Genomic DNA, 19,912 nt, shown 5'->3' with positions numbered 1-19,912 from the left:
TAGAAAAACAGATTATTTTAATAAATCTAACATCACAGCAACCAATTCATAGAGCTTAATTATGACTCTACTAAATGTGAGAATCTATTCAGCGCTAGGAACACTTTTCACATTACATTCACGCTAAAGATTGGCTGTTAAGAGCTCATTACTGGTATTTTTCTAAAGAGTGGTTTATTAAACACAGTTACCTAATAAGCATCTTTGGTGGTGCAAATTGCTGAAAACAGTAATGAGTCTGATTAGACTTCATTTCAATTACGACAGCTTGTCTAGCCAAAAAAAAAAAAAAGAAGGAAAAGAATATATACATATAAAATATCTGACAGATATAGACATATGTATATATTGCTTTAGAATATGGGCATAGGACACTACAGTTTTTCTAAAAATTTAAAAAACACTACATTTTCTTTCCACAGTTCATTAATAAAGAGTGAATTGTCTAAGTCATCGTCCAATTTACACACTAGAAAACTGGGAGAACAAAGTGGAGTCACAATCGTGTTTGCTTAAAAACAGCAAAGGCTGCCTTGACTAATATGTCTAAATAAGGTCACCTTTAGTTTCTCTGCTTTGCTTTTTTTCCTCTTTCCTAAGGAATATAAAGCCATAAATGAGGTGAAGACTTAAAAATGATTCATTCCTATTTGGTTTGTGGAGGTTATTCTCCAGATTAATAGACTCACCTTTCAATTACGTTTTATCCATGGATCTTCTACTTAAAATCATAACAGTACAGAGAGGAAGTTGGACTATGCATGCTAATTATCACACCAATTTTTAGTGTATCATATATATATATATATATATATATATATACATATATATATAGGGAGGGTGAGAAAAGGAAAAGAAAAAAACAAGCTTTATGAATGTATACTAATACACCAGAACATATAAAGGAATATTTGTTAGACACTAAGCTTCATTTTGATGTTAAAAAAAATTATGCTATTTACTGTATTTAATAGCTAACCTCCTATTAAATCATGCCTGAATATTACTACTCAAACTGAAAAAAATTGTTAATGTAAAAGCCTTTAAGTGATTAAGCTGTCATTGCTGTCATTTGGGTAATTTTAATGCTTCTGGGAGCTCTGGTCAGGGATACAATCCACCATTTTATATTTTCTGCAATAGATTTTTTTAATGTATAATATAATTTGACATTGAACTAGATAAAATCATTTGTAAAGTCAAATTTGAAAACAGTAACTGAATATAGAAGCATTATAAAAAGTAATCTTCAGTAAAACTTGTGTCAAACTATATGTTAATAAATGATAGCAGGCAATGCCCTGATTTCCAGTATTCCTGTGCACACACACACACACACACACACATATATATATGCACCTAAGAGAGTGCATCAAAATGCCTAAGAGAGTGTATATATATATATACACTCTCTTAGGCATTTTGATATATATATATATTTTGAGATATATATATATATATATACTCTCAGGCATTTTGATATTTTCAAAAAGACATCCTTAAAAGAGACTAGTTACAGATAAGTCAAACCAATGGGTCAAAGATAGGGCAAGCGCCAAATTCGAACAACTAGAGACAGTGAATCCTACAATATTTCTTTCTTATTTTCTTGGTAACTTATGCAAAAATCTGGTGGAATTTGATAATTGAAATCTATTATCAGGGGTCCTGAGAAGTAGGACAGCAGGTAGAGTGCCTTTCTTACATGTGACCGACTTGGGTTCCATCCCTGGACCCTGTTAGTTCCCCAAGCACCTCTAGGAGGTATCATATATAATACACAGAGCCAGGAATAATCCCTGAGCACTCAGAGTGTGGCCTAAAACAAACAAACTAAATAAATAAATAAATCTGAGAGGACAGAAAGAGATATGTGTTCAAAAGAGAATACAAGCTTCTCCAGAGGGGGAAAGACTTGACTTAATCTTTAACATAAGCAACTAAAGCTAGGAAATTTAGCAGTATGTTTCTTTAAAATGATCTACTTTAATATGTGGCTGAAGGTTCTGGGCAGATAGCTTAAATGGTAAGCCTAAAGGTGCAAAGCTAAAACTTTAGTAGCAAGTCTAGCTGGTACAAAGCCCTAAATTTGATTTTTTATAGTGCATGGCCCATTGAGAATTACTAGTTGAGGCTTGCTGGGTGCAGTACCTATATAATTAATAAATAAGTTAATAAATAAAATTGGAGTTTTTTCCTTTAAAATATTAGCAAATACTAGTGATTACAATGAAAAGAACTAACAAAATTGTTAACGCCTATTTTTATGAAGTATAAAAGTGTATCATAGTTTAGATTATATGAAAGTAATGTTATTATAGTTTATAACTGTTGAAAATAATAATAAGTTTATCTTAGTTATTGTATTAAAAGGCAAAGTAAACTTTATTTACAGTTTAAGGGACTTGGATTGAAAATAATTGTAGACTTACAAGCAAAAGAAAAGGGACTTGTGTAGCATATGATTAGTTCCATTGGGTTGGCAATTTTATTCAATTCAGAAAAAGTCTAAACTTTTTGTATTATAATGGAATTGTCAATCATTAACAATAATTCAAATAGTGAAGTTAAATATTACCATAGAAAATTAAATCAAGCTATAATCTAAAAAAAATTTTCTTAACTTGTGGTCCCTTGAATTGTTATCATTTCCCCAAGCATTAGGTTGTTGGGCAGCCCTCTAGGGCAGGAAGTGAGGCTCTTTTTGAGAAAGCTGATATCCTGACTTTGGCTTCTCTCTCATTTATGCAGTTTTCTTTGTTTTTACAAATGGAAGAGCCAACAGCGCTAATGACTGGACTGTCATTCACACTGCACTTTAACAATGTTCTGTTTATCTGTAAATTAGAGCATCCCAATTACAGGTGGGACTCAGATTGATTTCACCAAGATATAGAATGGAGCTGTGTGGGGAGGATGTTCAGAAGAAACTACTGTTGTTACTGAGTTCTTCACTTTTAATCCTGTACTGTGCTGATTGTATTCTAAAGCAGTTTATCTTCATATGTCTTCCTATATGGAAGAAACAACACTAAACCTTCCAAAACTCATTTCATATGTAGCTTTTTCCACTGCCTTCAGATCAAAGTTATTTTCTTCAGGCTGGACTAAATTATACACAGGTCCCAGGAGTGAAGGACACTGAATTAATGCACTATGTCACCCAGTTCTGACTATAGAATATTTTTATCAAAATCCAAGACACTATTTTGCTGTTGCATTAAAAATTAATGCCTGGATTGCCAAAAAGAGAGAAATGCATAAACAACCTAAACAAATTTTTTCTGAGCTTTATTGACTTCAGAGTCACGTTAAGCAAAGAATTTTTAAGGAGACTAGTAGGGAAATAGTCTACTTACTTGTAAATATTATATTCTTGTTCCTTATGAGATAGCCCTCAATCTTGAATAAGCAACAGTAATTACCCATTTTATTTCCTGTTACACTGTCTTCTTATAGTTTGGATTCAGAGGAACCCAGAAAAGTGGATGAACACAAATTCCATTTTATACAAGGTCATGAGGCTTGGTAGAGTCTGAATTTGTTTTATGATCCATGTCAGCATGGTGTGCTGGACAAAAATGAATATAGTTTAGTTAAATATAACTAAATTGAGCTTTGCATTTATATGCTTGAAAAATAATACTCAAAAGTAACTACTTACAAACAGCTAAATGTGATTTATAATGGTTAACATAATATTTTAGAATTGTTACCAAGAAAATTGACCAGCCATGTCATCATTCAAAGTTGGTAGTATGCCCAGTTTGTGTTAATTAAAACAGCAGATATATTTTATATGGTACAGTAGTATCTTGAGACTCAGTTGGAATAACATCAGCATTTTAGGACAATGGTTATTACTATTTGTGTAGCACCCTTTTTAAAAATAAAAATTTGAAACAGAGAAAATTCACAATACTTGTGGCATTTGTCTTCTTTTTCTGGATCAATCATACGAGCTGGATGCTATGAATCTAACATGGGACTTTAGGTTATGTTAACCCCATTTATCCCTGCATGCTACATCTCACCTGTTATTTACACACATAAGAGGGTTGATATTGCAGAACAAGAGGGGTTCTCTGTTATGACACAGGACATACATATTCATTACCCCTGGCAGTCCCTATGGACATGCCTGGTATGTCTTGATGATCTTTGTATGACAAAAATAACTGGTAGAATGGTATGGGGCCTTAATGGATCAGAAATGTATAGAAAGTATTAGAAAGGGGGAGGAAGGGCACTAGAGTTAAAGGGTATAAACTCCAAACTCTCAAGGTTATCTACAAAGCACTTTTTAAAATGGTTATCAATTGCCTGAAATCATTCACAGAAGTAGCATAAGCAGAAAACATATATTTTTTTATTTTGATTTTTTGATTTTTTTTTTTGCTTTTGGGGTCACACCCGGCGATGTACAGGGGTTACTACTGGTTCTGTACTCAGGAATTACTCCTGGTGGTGCTCGGGGGACCATATGGGATGCTGGGAATCGAACCCTGGTCAGCCCCATGCAAGGCAAACGCCCTACCCACTGTGCTATTGCTCCAGCCCCTTTTTGATTTATTTTTAATGTTTTTTATTATTTTTTTTATTTTTTTATTAGTGAAACACCATGAGGTACAGTTGTAGACTTACAAATTTTTGTGCTTGGGTTTCAGTTATACAATGATGGAGTACCCATCCCTCAGCAGAAAATATTTGATGTGTCATAAGGAACTCAGTCCTCCTACCCCCAAACTTTCCCTTGCAATAATTTATGACACCTGACAATAAGATTCAGACCATGATTCATTTATATATTTTAGCTATATGCATATAAATAGTCATTAAAATTAATTGTGATCGGATGTATACATTTTTAGAAACTTATTACGTGGCATAGACTAGTATGTAATTTGAATAATTAGAATAGTATTTTTAAATTATTTGTTCTAATTATGATTGAATTACAGGGTTACTTAAGTGATAGGCCTTTTGGTTTATATATTTAATCTAAGATTGCTGGGCTAAAAGTGATATTTCTTTCAGCATTATAATTTGCTTTGCATAAGTGCTTAAGCATTCATGCTCATAAATGCAAGCCATCCTTGTGTATACATTTTGCATGTTAAAAAAGATGACCTATCAAACCCATGCATACCAAATTTCCTCTTCAGTATGAATATTGGTAAAACAGTCATCTTTGCATTCAGTCACGTTTTGAAAAGCTACTATTTTCTTATTAAATAAAATTTAACATATTTTAGGAAGACTGATTTAGTTAATAAAATTCCTACAAATTTATCTGAAAGGGAGAAAATACATGTCTCTCATTCAATCTTAAGTTCATGTAACATTGAATAAGTCTCTTATTAATTTTCAGAATAATACTTGGAACAAGATCATCTAACACTTTTTTATTAAAAATAAGAATAATTCTGAAATAACTTCATCTCCAAAATGTTGTGCTAAAATTCATGCAGTTGACTAATAGAGGCTGCTTTGCTAGTAAAAGAAGATTTCATTTGTGTTATCAGAATCAAAGACATATTCAAAGGGCATTTTAGATATGGTGGGACTGGATATTTGAAATACAGCTAGAATTAGTATCTGACACATCAGAGCAAAGAGGGCAATACTAAAAACAACAGCGTCTGCAAAGCAGTTTTTTAAGGAACGATCATCATGTATAAATATAGAGCAAGGTTGCAACAAAGGGCCAAAGGCAACACAATGGGAGAACTGGATCAACACAACTGAGTTGGGGAGGGCAGTTTGGAAGGGAACAGTTGGGTTCCTTGGAAGGGGTCTATGGGTGCACTGGTGGAGAGTGTGGTATTGAAATCATGTGCACAGGAAACCATCACTAAAAGTATTGTAAATCAAAACCTCAATCAATTTTAAAATATCATCGTTCTACTCTATTGTGCTAATGACATTGAATCAACAAATTTTTTTATTGATTATTTTTCCTACTTTCTAACTAAGAGGTTAGTAAAGCCTATAGTATTGGGTTTGGGATTTTTTTTTTTAATTACTGCTTTGGGAGGCTGGTAGATAGATCAAAGGGCTAGGAAACATTCTTTCCATGTGAGAAATCCAGGTTCAGTGCCTGCACAATATGGTACCCCAAGTTTCATCAAAGCCCCCAAACCTAAGAAGATAAATAAAAATATAAAAAAGAATATTAAAAGAAAAATTTATTCTTTATTTTTAGAGCACTTGTGCTTGCGAATCTTCAAGAAAATATGCATAAGAAGCACATTTTCTTCGGGATTTTAAGCATCAGAGTGAAGTTGTAACTTTAAATGTTTATATGACCCAGTACTCCAAAAAACCTTAAATATTAGGTGGTAGCATCACAAAGTGGAGTGGCTGTTGTATGTTCAAAGTCCTTAAATACAGACTGTTCTCAGGAATGAATGAAGTTGAACATTAATAAAATCATTCAGATTAAAAGACAACAAACCAAGAAAAAGGTGTAAAAATGGTGAGGGCAGATCATTCATACTCATTCTTTTCTTTAGTATAAACTTAACTGATTTTTAAAACCCTGTGCTGGACAAATAGAATACTGCTGTTCTGAGACTGTCAGATGCCAATTCCTCTGTGGTAGTGGGTGAGGTGTTTAAACTATATTTACTAAGAACTATTTAGCCAGAAATGCCTTTGTAATTATTATAAAAGATTGCTTTATGCAAATCAGGTGGAATGAAGGGAGGGAGTAATTTGCTGCAAAATGTATTATAATTTGAAGTCTTGAGGTGTGAAAGTGTGATTTAAAGAGAAAAAGCTTTTGACAGTATTGTTATATAATTAGAATATCTTATTTTGAGATGGAGGGCTTTTGAGAATGTTCACAAATGGTCTTAATCTAAGTACTTTATTCTTCAGTTGTAGTTTATAAAATGTTGAGTCACAAATAATATTGAAAATAAATACTGTGAAAACATTTTAAATTAATTCCTGTTTGATGTAAGAGATCATGTTCTGTATTTTGCTGAGTATGAAAGGAAATACCTACGCTTTTCTTATAACCAACATTTCTGTAGAAAGAGGACTTCTGCTAAAAGGATTTTTAATAGCTTATCTGTGGTTAAAGGAAAATTGACGTAGAAATCCTAGAAATGATAATGCTTTTTATACTCTGCAGTCAGTTTTATGTTGCGTTTAATGCACTTCCGACTTTTTTTTAAAAGTAAAAGAGTGACAATAATTTTTGTAGCGATTCACAGCTGGAAAATATTTTTATAACTATTACTTAAGGTAATCATTTTTAAAACCAGGGCAAATTCCTAGAGGTGCTGAGGGTTAGGGTCCAAGCAACTGCTCTACGATATTTATCTCAGAGTTTCACTCATTTGTCTGCTCCTGTGGGGGGTCACTAGGGCACACCTATCTGTGCTCAGGAAGTCAGCATTGCCACAGATCAAACTCAAGGTTTTTTTTTTTTTTTACTCAAACTACTCCACCACTCTGAGCCATTTCTCTTCCTTTAGTCTTAATAGTAATCCAATAAAATCTATGATATCACTATGCTCATATTTAATATCTGTAAAAATTGAGTATAATGGGCTCAGAGACCTCCAAGATTTGAGCAAGTAAGGGATGGCATAAGCAAAACCAAAAAGAAATATAGTCTGATTTTTGCGCTTGGAAAGATCATTCTTGAAACACAATTCTATCTAGAAGTTTCTTTGTATTTTCTTCATTTCCCTTCTATCTATCTAAACAATGAGTAGTTCTCAGTAAAATAGTAAACAAATTCATATTCAGTCATAAAGCACAACCTAGTAAGAGAAATTACCAGATTGTAAATGAGGTCGTCTCTATTGACCTAGATCACTTTGAAAGTTCCTTTTATCTTCAAATTCTAGAGTGTGAAATTAAGAAAACACAAAACTGGAAAAGTTTCATCACCAGCAACAGATATCCATAGTTTAACTTCTTAGCCATAACTCATAAGGTTATATGTATAATTAACCACCACTGTGTTGACTAAATAAAGTGATCAGTTCCTATATCATATACAACCTGTGAATGACATCTAGTTTAGCTACCCTAGTCAAGGACCCAATGAAATAGACTAATCATGATATGTGGGACCCAGAGATACGACACAGTGGTAACCCTTGACCTGATCATAGAGAATGATTCCTCTGCACTGCTATGGAGATCCCTGGTGCATTAGCAGATGTGCACTATTAGTTCTGTGGGAACTGCAACCATGTGTATGAGCCCCAGACATTGTTCCAACAAAGGGAATGATAAAGAAGGGGAATAAAACCTGAAAATAAAAAAGTATAGATTGATAGATAGATATGATATGATATATATGATGTGATATATGTGATAATATATATGTATACTTTTTATGCTGTTATTATGCCTTTTTTCTTACTATTACTTTTAGCTTTACGCTTGCATTTTAAGGGTAGAAGTTATCCGGTATGATCTGAGTAATAGCACATCAGGTAGTCCTTGCACACTGCCTATCTGGGTTTAATTCCTTCATTCCTCTTGGAGAGCCCAGCAAATTACCCATATGCACAGCAGAGCCTGGCAAGCTCCCTGTGACATATTTGATATGCCAAAAACAGTAACAACAAGTCTCACAATGGAGACATTACTGATACTCACTCAAGCAAATTGATGAACAATGGGAGGAGAGTGCTACAGTGCATGAACTGAGAAAGTTATTTCATATACTACTAAATTAGTTCTTTTCCTGTGCTGAGCTCTCAACTAATGAGTGGGGCAGACAAAAATGGAAGATGTGGCTTCCTCTGCTCAAGCATTTCATGTGGTCATCCGTCCTCTAAAATAATAAGTAGGGGCCAGAGAGGATAATACAATAGATAGGACCCATGACTTGCACATGGCCAAATTGGATTCAATCCCTGGTAATGCATATGGTCTGCTGAGTGCCATTAGAAGTGATCCTTGAGCACAGAGCCTTGAGCACTGTTGGGTGTGGTCTAAAAGTAAAAAAAAAAAAGAAAGACAGAAGAAAATCTGAATACTTCCGTTATTTCTGCCTTTTCCTACATAAGAGATAATGAATCTGAAAGATACTTGTGCTGAGGGGGCCTCTAAACTATTGTAATTACCTTGTTATCTATAGCCAGGGAAGATCACTTTCTAGAGGTAAATATGGTACTAGATTCCTTTATTTAAAAAAAATAGAGGTTTACAGTAATGCAGATGAGTGTAACAGGTGGGGTGATGTCATACTTGCCTTGTGCTTTACTACAGGGAGTAAGCCTGCCATGCCTCCAGGTGTATGCCTCAGGTCCCTGCCCTTAGGATGTCTGGAAAAACTTTTAAATAAAGGTAAAGTCCTCAGCAGCCAAAATTAACCTGATGGCAACCTCCTCCAAGGGCTCTTTAGAACTGTGAACTGTTGAACAGCTCATCTGGGTTAAGAGTGGGAAATTTGGGCAGCGAGTGCTTAAATGAATATTTCCGAGAAATGTAAATGCGTGCTAAAAAATAGATTTGTGGAAAGCTTACTGCTTTATTTCGGTTTTCCTCACATTCTGAGCATCATTTTTATATTGTTCATTTTTGTTATACAACTGTACTTTTGTGACTGTGATAGAATTCATAAGGATGTTGCAAGTTGTTTTAAAATTAAAAGAGCAAAATGGTGTAAGTAAATCAATGAAGCAGTAATGGTTTAATAATAACATCTGAGTTATGAAATATTCAGTAGTGATAAGAATGGAAAACGGCATCTGAACTTTCCAGTTCTATGGTGAAAAGAAACTTATACGTTTACATCTTAAAAAATTCCTTTAACAATAAAATAAAGTGCTCAGGCTTCTTACTCTAACATCAGCCTTTCTTATATAGCACTTGTTATATGATCTTAAGTGCAACTTTCTATTAAATTGCATATTTAAAAAGAAAACACACTGCAGTGTTGAATTTGGCAGCTGTATTAAGATTTTTCTAATCACTTTAAAAATAAAAAATCATGTTTAGGTACAGTTCTTCAATTATCTTCATAAGCTATAATACATAAATATATATATGCATATATGTAGTACTTTCCACTGTTTTCTGAAATTTTATCTATTTAAGCTATTTCCAGGCAACAGTAGAAGTTACTGTTTGGAGTCATGCTTCTAATAATGTGAACATGGTATTGTTTGAGGGATTTTCTCTTCATTTTCCAAAGCATATCCATACAAGAGCTGTTTGTAAAGCCCAAATTACTGTATTGGTGCCACATTAAGTGACACATATGTTCTGCTTCTTACTCAGAGATCACTGCAATGCAATGAAATGAAGTGTAATTTTTTTGTTGTTCCGAGAACATTTGGTGCTGCGTTTTTCTCCTTTTTATATCCAAAATATCTCCACTGATAAACAATAGCAGCAACAAAATCAAGTTTGACTCTGCTTTTAATTACTAATAAAAATTCTGAAAAACTAGTAAATGGGCACTTTGGTCTAGGGCAATCTTCAGAACTATGCTTTTCTTAACTACTACTAAGATATGCCAAAGACAGTAACAAGTCTCACAATGGAGACGTTACTGGGCCCGCTCAAGCAAATCAGTGAACAACGGGAGGACAGTGCTCCTAATATAAGAACTATTTATGGTTAATACTAACTTATGCTATCAAATAACATTAGTAATTCCATAACAAGTGAGAACTACTCATATTTGAAGGAATGTGAATATTTCTTTTCCCTTAGGTTATTTGATCAAAGCTCAATCTTGCCTTCTGCAGGCCTGCTAAGGCTATTGTTATTTAGTATGCATCAATAAATAACTTTCAACTATCTTGGTAGGCACATCCAAAAATAACAAAGAATTAAAAAGCAATAGTATATCCAGTAATTGTTCCAAATAAATAATTTTGATAGATAGGATCTTTGCTTAATTTCAGATGAAATAGAAATCTTAAGAAATTTAATTAGTTTTGCTAGAGTTAAACTATGCAGAAATTCACAGTGAAAATGACCTATTTATTTAAATGCTATAGTCCTCTCTTTTATAGTGATTATAACTTAGTAAAATAAGTTTTGTGTATTTTCTAAAACAATAATTTGTAAGAAAAAAATTTATGTTAGTACAGGCAAAAGATTAGCTTTTTAAATTTGTTGTTGTTTGGGGACCACATCAAGCAATTCTCAGGAGTTGCCCCTGGCTTTGCACTCTAATTATCCCTGGCAGTAGTCAAGGAACCATATGGAATGCCAGGGATAGAATCCGTGCAAGACAAGCGCCCTGCCCACTATTCTCTTGCTTCAACCCTACCTTTTTAAATATTAACTGTAAGTCATATGCAGTTTTCTTTTTCTTAATGGTCATTTTCCTTATGCCAAGAATGACCTAGCTAGCTAACCAAAAGAAGCCACATCCTCTAAAGTGTGTATATGTGTATATGTGTATGGTATGTGTGTGTTCTGAGACCTGTTTCAGGGTAAGTATTCACATTTGTTCTGTATCAATCTAATTAAATTCCTGTTCATAGCATAGCTACATCAATTTGGTATTTTGATAATCTTTTTAAAATATATATTCTATTAGAAATTGCCTAGAAATAAATGATAGGCCTAATGAATTTTTCCGTCTTTCAGACGGTTCTACATTATAGTCACATTAATATTCTTGCCTTTTTATAAGGCTTGAAGTAAATCCCATGATACTCCAAGAATTTAGATACTGATTACTTGCGATTGGTTCCTGGTGATTTGCTCTTAATAATTTCCAGTTGAATTTAATGAAAGTATGATTCCTGAAATGGTGCTTCATTAAAATTGCATCTTTTCCCCTTTAAGTGTGGTTTCGGTCATTTCATCCATTTTGCGGTATGCTTTCCTCCCTCTTTAAAAGTAATGATTGAGAAAGCAGAAACAATTAAGAATATCACTTGAATTCTTCCTGTGACTCACCCTAAGAGTTTGTCTGAGTGAAATGACAAAAGTTGTACTTAACCAGGATTTTACATTATTTTCAATTTCATCTGATTATTTTTAAAAGATTTTTTTTAAGAAATATTAAATTTGGAGAGAGAAAAGGAAATTTAGGAGATCTTTTGCATTTATAAGAGTAGCAAGTTCTTTAATATTTTTAACATATATATAAAAGCTTGATTAAGTTACACTGTACAGCATTTAGATTTAATTTTAACTGAGATGGTGATTTGCAAATGAGTATCTACAAGGATCCTTTTTAAAAAATCGAAATGCAAATTAGTACAATTGTGGTAAAATATATTTGCAAATGAATCCTGTTGCTTTATTCATTTATTGTGTAATTACTGCAATCCTTCCCACCTTGTTTTCAGTATTTCTTAATCATTAAGTCGGAAGCATGACAGCAGTGCCAGCCCTGGCATGATTCTCTTTGACTAAAACCTTGTAAATTAACACAATTAGCACAGCATCATCCTGCTAATTAACTTCCAGTGTCTGGTGCAGTGGTTTTGCAAACAAGGAAGAGAGAGTCAGAAGGGAATCAACATGCCATTCTGTTACCAAACTCTGTGCTGGGTTCAGCTTAGCTCAGTAAGTCAAAGCTGGACGTGTCAGAAACCAGAAACAGGCAAGACAGAGCTAAAGAGCTTGGAGAAGAAAAGCAAAAGAGGATAGGAACTGTCAGACTAGACTGTGGTAATTCATAAGGGAGTTAGCTGATGGCACAGATGCTGCATTTAGACCAGGTCTTCTTATCAAGGAATCTCTGCCAGAGGGCACAAGAAGGTTTGCAGAATTCAGTTTCGGTAATACAAAAGAGATTACGAAGACCTGCTTAATATAGCTGTACCAGAATAGGAAGTGTTCTAAGCAGAGATTAGAATGGGATGAGCCAGCACCAGAAAATAGAACTGTTCCATGCCCTTCTGTAACTAACTGCACGTGTGCCCTTGTGAGCACATCGTGAAACTCTTTGGGCACTGGTTCCCTAATCTATAAAATAAGGTCATTTGTGCAATATATTTAAACTCTGTAATTCAAAAAAATCCCAAAATTAATGTAAAATAAAAATTCAAAATGAATGAATTCTAACTGCTGATTATTTGCTATTTTCCTTCTTGTCTCTCTTGTTCTCTCTCTTTCTCTCTTTCTGTCTCTCCTCTCTCTCTCTCTCTCTCTTTCTCTCTCTCTCTCTCTCTCTCTCTCTCTCTCTCTCACACACACACACACACACACACACACACACACACTTACTGGTTCCAGTAATCAAACCCAAAGTCTTAAATAAGAGATATACTGTACTGCTGAACTATTTCCCTGGTCTGCTTATTATTTTCCTTTCAATGAAAAAATACTTGGTTTTGAGTTTACCACATATTCATGTTATTGCAGTAATATTGAAAACGATATATATCATTTTATTATCTGTTGTACTCTTGGAGTTTATGCTGCACACTGATTCCCACAGAAATGTAGTTAGAATCCAGGTCCTCTATTCTCTATTTCTGCGTTTACTTCCACCCCTGTATGTATTCATATGTGTGTATAAAACATATCTATATATGCATACATGTATATACATATATTTATATTCTTTCCTCTTTATTCCTTCTAAGATAGAGGGAAGGATCACAATGGAGGGAAACACACTAGGTAGAAGACCGACAGACAAGTGTTACTTGTATGGGTTTTTTTTTTTTTTCAGACTCAACAACAGAACTGAAAGGCAGAAAGGAACCAGTTGTAATTCATACCGAGTTGTAGTCTTTGTGCGATGAAAGCGATGGAGCGCTGCCTGGGAGATTGCTTTGCTGCACTCCACGAAGCAGATTTGAAACTGTCGTGGACCACTTTAGATGAGAGTTGGATTATGGAATGACCTGCTATGTCTGTGTCATATTGTTCTGCGCAGGGAGCATTATACTGTGCTAACTAGGTGTTCAGTACCAAATAAGAGAGGTATCCTAGATGTGATCTGTCAGCTGTGTCTCATTTTTTATATTGGTTAAAATATAAAACAGAAATTGTGATGGAAAGAGACAGAAGAGCTGGATGTTGCACATGTAATACCATCACATACCAGCTGTTTAGAATGTATGCATATTTTACTGTAGGATCCTATAGTTCAGTCCTAAGATGGCAGGAATGTATTTACCTACATCAGTGACTCTGTGTGTCTTTGTATGTGTGTGTGTGTGTGTGTGTGTGTGTGTGTGTACCATGTAAATTGATTGGTTTAACAGAGATAGATTTGCTTGCTATTAAAAATTAAAAAAAGAAACACATTGGTCATCTATAGACTTTTTTAAATTCAACATACTTTTTATACAAATTTGTTCCATGTTGAAGTGTACATTTTGTCATGGTCAATAGTTATAATCTGTTTAAATGCTTCATAATGTTAATACATTTAATGGAAAAGAATAGGTAACAAGAAGTAGGGGGTATGGGGGCTTAACAGTTCTGTTTTGTGTCTAAATGAATTAACACTTTCTCCCTCCTCCTCTTCCCCACCAATCCTCAGGCTTGAAGATGCAGTGGACGCCGGAGCATGCCCAGTGGCCAGAACAGCACTTTGACATCACTTCAACAACCCGGTCTCCTGCCCATAAAGTTGAAGCCTACAGAGGTCATTTGCAGCGCACCTATCAGTACGCCTGGGCAAATGATGATATATCTGCTCTGACTGCATCCAACCTCCTAAAAAAATATGCAGAGAAGTATTCTGGCATTCTGGAAGGCCCTGTGGACCGACCTGTACTCAGCAATTACTCAGATGCACCATCAGGACTTGTGAATGGTCGGAAAAATGACAGCGAAGCCTGGCAGCCTTCCTTGAATTCAGAGGCTGTGTATCCCATGAACTGCGTTCCAGATGTTATCACTGCCAGCAAAGCTGGAGTCAGTTCAGCCCTCCCTCCAGCAGATGTCTCTGCCAGTATAGGAAGCTCTCCTGGGGTGGCCAGCAACCTGACAGAACCTAGTTACTCCAGTAGCACCTGTGGAAGCCACTCAGTACCTAGTCTTCATGCAGGACTCCCATCTCAGGAATATGCTCCAGGATACAATGGATCATATTTGCATTCGACCTATAGTAGCCAACCAGCACCTGCACTTCCTTCACCTCATCCATCACCTTTGCATAGCTCCGGACTCCTGCAGCCTCCACCACCTCCTCCACCACCTCCAGCCCTGGTCCCAGGCTACAATGGGACATCTAACCTCTCCAGTTACAGCTATCCCTCTGCGAGCTATCCTGCTCAGACTGCTGTGGGATCTGGGTACAGCCCTGGGGGTGCACCCCCTCCTCCTTCAGCATACCTGCCTTCAGGAATTCCTGCTCCTACACCCCTGCCCCCTACCACTGTCCCTGGCTATACCTACCAGGGTCATGGTTTGACACCTATTGCACCTCCAGCTCTGACAAACAGCTCGGCAAGTTCTCTCAAAAGGAAAGCTTTCTATATGGCAGGGCAAGGAGATATGGACTCCAGTTACGGAAATTACAGCTATGGCCAACAGAGATCTACACAGAGTCCTATGTACAGAATGCCCGACAACAGCATTTCAAACTCAAATCGGGGGAATGGCTTTGACAGAAGTGCTGAAACATCATCCTTAGCATTTAAGCCAACGAAGCAGCTAATGTCCTCTGAACAGCAAAGGAAATTCAGCAGCCAGTCTAGTAGGGCTCTGACCCCTCCTTCCTACAGTACTGCTAAAAATTCACTGGGCTCGAGATCCAGTGAATCCTTTGGGAAGTACACATCGCCAGTAATGAGTGAGCATGGGGACGAGCATCGGCAGCTCCTCTCTCACCCAATGCAGGGCCCTGGACTCCGTGCAGCTACCTCATCCAACCACTCTGTGGACGAGCAACTGAAGAATACTGACACACACCTCATTGACCTGGTAACCAACGAGATTATCACCCAAGGACCACCGGTGGACTGGAATGACATTGCCGGCCTCGACCTGGTAAAGGCTGTCATTAAAGAGGAGGTTTTATGGCCAGTGCTGAGGTCAGATGCATTCAGTGGACTGACAGCCTTACCTCGGAGCATCCTTTTATTTGGACCTCGGGGAACAGGCAAAACATTATTGGGCAGATGCATAGCTAGTCAGTTGGGGGCCACCTTTTTCAAAATCGCAGGCTCTGGACTAGTTGCCAAGTGGGTAGGGGAAGCAGAGAAAATCATCCATGCCTCTTTTCTTGTGGCCAGGTGTCGCCAGCCCTCAGTCATTTTTGTCAGTGACATTGACATGCTTCTCTCCACTCAAGTGAATGAGGAACACAGTCCAGTCAGTCGGGTGAGAACCGAATTTCTGATGCAGCTGGACACTGTACTAACTTCGGCTGAGGACCAAATCGTAGTCATTTGTGCCACCAGTAAACCTGAAGAAATAGATGAATCTCTTCGGAGGTACTTCATGAAACGACTTTTAATCCCACTTCCTGACAGCACAGCGAGGCACCAGATAATAGTACAACTGCTCTCACAGCACAATTACTGTCTCAATGACAAGGAGTTTGCACTGCTCGTCCAGCGCACAGAAGGCTTTTCTGGACTAGACGTGGCTCATTTGTGTCAGGAAGCAGCAGTGGGCCCCCTCCATACCATGCCAGCCACAGACCTTTCAGCCATTATGCCCAGCCAGTTGAGGCCCGTTACGTATCAAGACTTTGAAAATGCTTTCTGCAAGATTCAGCCTAGCATATCTCAAAAAGAGCTTGATATGTATATTGAATGGAACAAAATGTTTGGTTGCAGTCAGTGATGACTTCTTTAAAAATAAATGTAATGAATGTTGGCACACACACATAAAACCTGCTAAATAGGGTATAGAGCCCCTTTCCAGTAGTGTTTAAATTGCAAAGGGTACTGGGGAAAGATGAAAAATAAGTTCCATATTTAGAGTCAGGGTAGATTTGGAGGAAAAATTGCATCAAGTGAGAGATTCAGATTTGAATGCCCCAGATGACAGAAAGCATCTGTTGATGCTCAGTTCAGTTCAAGCTAGACAACACTCACCAAGGAGCAAGGTGCAAGTGTGTTGATTTCAGAAGGACATGAACCTCGTGTGTTGATTCCATTCTGCTGTTATCAAGATTTAGTTGCTGTCAAGTGCCTGGAGTGGTGCTTTATTTTTTGTTTGCCTCACAATTACATTGGTGGCATGTGCTAATATAAAGAGCTTTAACTTCAAACATTATTGGACTAAAGAGATGAACGATTGTGTTACTACAGAAAACCAGATTTTTGCCATTTTAAGAGCAACAGTATTCCTCAATCCTGTCTGTTCTGCAGTATTAAACTAAGAACAGGTAAAACAGGGTAACGGTAATCTGGACCTTAATTTCTGCAGTTCATTTCTTTTAACGTTCTTGTCTGCAAAAACTCAGGAAAGCGATTGTGATTTGTACAGTACCTCAAAGGAATGTGTTGAAAAGCACTATGTACTGCTGAGAGTAATGGGATAGGCTTCAATGTTACTTTATATTAAAATGTATGTTTACCTCAACAATTGGAAAATCGCAAGGAAAATTTCTTTGAATGTATCCTGAAAAATACTGATGTGTGGTTCAACTGAATATGTACAATTTAAAATAGAAATGGAAGAATTTAAACAAAAAATGGTCTTTTACTAATTTGGGGGAATTAACCAGAGCAGAATCATTCTTTATGTCAATAACTACAAAAGTTCTTCGTCCATTGCTCCTTGATATTAAGTGAAACTGTTCTTAAAAGGTACACTGGTTAATGGAAAGCTACTTTATTCAGTTTGTGTTAGTGTCTAGAACTGTCAGCCACAAGACCTGTTTCAGACCCTGAAAGTCACAGTACCTGAAAACTAGGACTGCCTTTTACCGCATTAGGGGTGCTGGTGGTGGTGGTGGTGGTGGTTTGCAAGTTCTCTCTTGAAACTGCTGGGAATGGTGTCATTCTATTCACTAATCTAGCATATAGGCTTGCTGTGCTGTTTGATAGAATGCAAAAGATCGCAGCCAAACAAACCAACAAACACACACACACACATAGTGCGTGTATATATATGATATATACATATATATCTATACATACACATATATGTATATCCACAGAGAATGTCTTCATCCCCTTCTTTTTGACTCCTTGTCAGTGCAATTTTGCTTCTCATTTTGAAATCTTCTGGGCTGTTATGCTCCCACATTCATTTCTACCTCAGTTTTATTATCTTTCTCTTGAAAAACAAAACAAAACAAAAAAAGTTTGAAAAAAATTGAAAGTGAACACACAACACGCACAGAATAGCTTCCCATATATGGTACTTTTTTTCCCTCCTGTCTTCGTAAATACAGTTTCTAGAAACATCAATCTTCATGCTTCCTTCCAACTCGATTCCTCCCCTGCCAAATATTCTATGTGGTAGGTATGTTTCATCATTCCTCTCTTCTCTTGCTCCCCACCATGTTGTTCTTTGTATCCTTTAATGCTTTGTGTGCAACTTTTCATTGCTAGCTGGCTGACATTCGGCAGAGCTTCTGAACAGACACAGTGTGGGCTGTAGCTTTCCAAAGCTTCTGCCTGTGCATAAGCAGAACAGCCTGGCTTTTGAATGTGATTTTCTTGTTGTTGTTTTTTTTCCCTCTTTCCTTTTCTTTTTTTCCCTCTCTTTCTTTTTTTCTTTTTTCTTTTTTTCTTTTTAAAGTGGAATGAGGAATGCAGTAACAAGACTTGCAAAGCACTGGCATTTTATGTAATCAAAAAGTGATGTACTTTTTTTTAAAAAAAATTTTTTTTAAATAAATGCAATGAGAAGCCCCAAGAAACGTCTTGATGTTATTGTTTTTTATTCCTTAAAAAAATTTATTGATTTTACCTGTAGTGTCAAATTATCTGAAATGCTCAACATAGGGAAAGCTGTGAAAAACATCATATTTATGACATTTTATACTATTTTATTACTTTCCTTTTTTTTTCATTTTCCATGTTGCTATACACTAAGTGAATGGACCACAGTTTAATTTATTATGACACTCTGTTAATTAAAATTGAGCTTACATATTAAATATTCTATATTTAAGAGCAGTGCCTTTATCAAGGATACAAAAAATAATATTTAAGGATGTCCTCTGCGTTTTACCATGAAAAATTGCTACAGTCGTGTTCTAGTTCTACCCTGCCCGGCCCTTGTTTTATAGAAATTCTAATTTTCCCATTAACTTATAGGTTCATATTGATCTCACTGACAAGTTTACTTTTGCACACTGCTGACCTATTTTCTGTCTTTAGACATTACATTTTATTTCCGCCAACATGCTGTGTTCATTTGAAAGCGACTGGCAAGTTTTGACAAACCCAGTCTTATTTAGACAACTTTGGGAAATCCAATATTGACCCACATTTTTGTGTGGCTCTTAATAGTCAATGCCAAATATATGACTGCACTATTGTGTTTTACTCTCATTTAGAAAATGGAAGATAAATTAAAGTCATGCATACTGGCTTTTTAGCTTTAAATGACTTAAAAATTACTTTTGCGATATTATTGGTCAGAACTCCATGAAGTTAGGCAGAAGCCGATGTGTGTGAATTTCATTTAGCCTTATGACTCTTACAATTTGGTCTGTTAGGAAATTGGGCCTGCTGCAGAAATGAAGATCTGTTGGAGGAGATAGGCTGACCTTTGAGTAGAACGGTGCCCTTTTGTGATTCTTTGATTCTGCTAGTAGCATTAGGAGCTATTCTATGGCCTAGCCTAATAATCCACTCTTCTGTGACCCATCCCTCTAAGGAGGAGGATAGGGAACCACATCCTCAGAAGTGAATGTGTACAGTCAGTGATAGTAGAAACTGAGTAATCCAGGTTTCATCCTAATGGCATCTTTTGACTGCTAAATATTTGGACAAGGCAACTAATGAAGGTAAGGTAATGAGCCCATCCAACTCCTTGCTGTCTAGCCAGAAGACTGAGCCTGTCCACTTACCAGCCCCTAATTCTCTTCTTC

General features: G+C 36.2%; 1 protein-coding gene across 2 annotated transcripts in view; it reads left to right on the top strand.

The window, feature by feature from the left end:
* FIGN (fidgetin, microtubule severing factor) overlaps positions 1–18,111 on the top strand; it is a 138,874-nt gene extending 120,763 nt beyond the window's left edge. For both annotated transcript variants that reach the window (XM_056110324.1, XM_056110323.1), the window contains one exon: positions 14,447–18,111. In XM_056110324.1, the coding sequence (XP_055966299.1) occupies positions 14,455–16,701 (2,247 nt within the window). In that variant the 5' untranslated portion in view covers positions 14,447–14,454 and the 3' untranslated portion in view covers positions 16,702–18,111. The remainder of the gene's footprint in view (positions 1–14,446) is intronic.
* Positions 18,112–19,912: the final 1,801 nt, after the last annotated feature.

The sequence above is a fragment of the Sorex fumeus genome, unplaced genomic scaffold, assembly GCF_029834395.1.
Source record: "Sorex fumeus unplaced genomic scaffold, SorFum_2.1 ptg000009l, whole genome shotgun sequence".
Taxonomy (NCBI): Eukaryota; Metazoa; Chordata; class Mammalia; order Eulipotyphla; family Soricidae; genus Sorex; species Sorex fumeus.
Note: the sequence above shows the minus strand (reverse complement) of the source record. Positions and strands in the feature narration are given on the sequence as shown.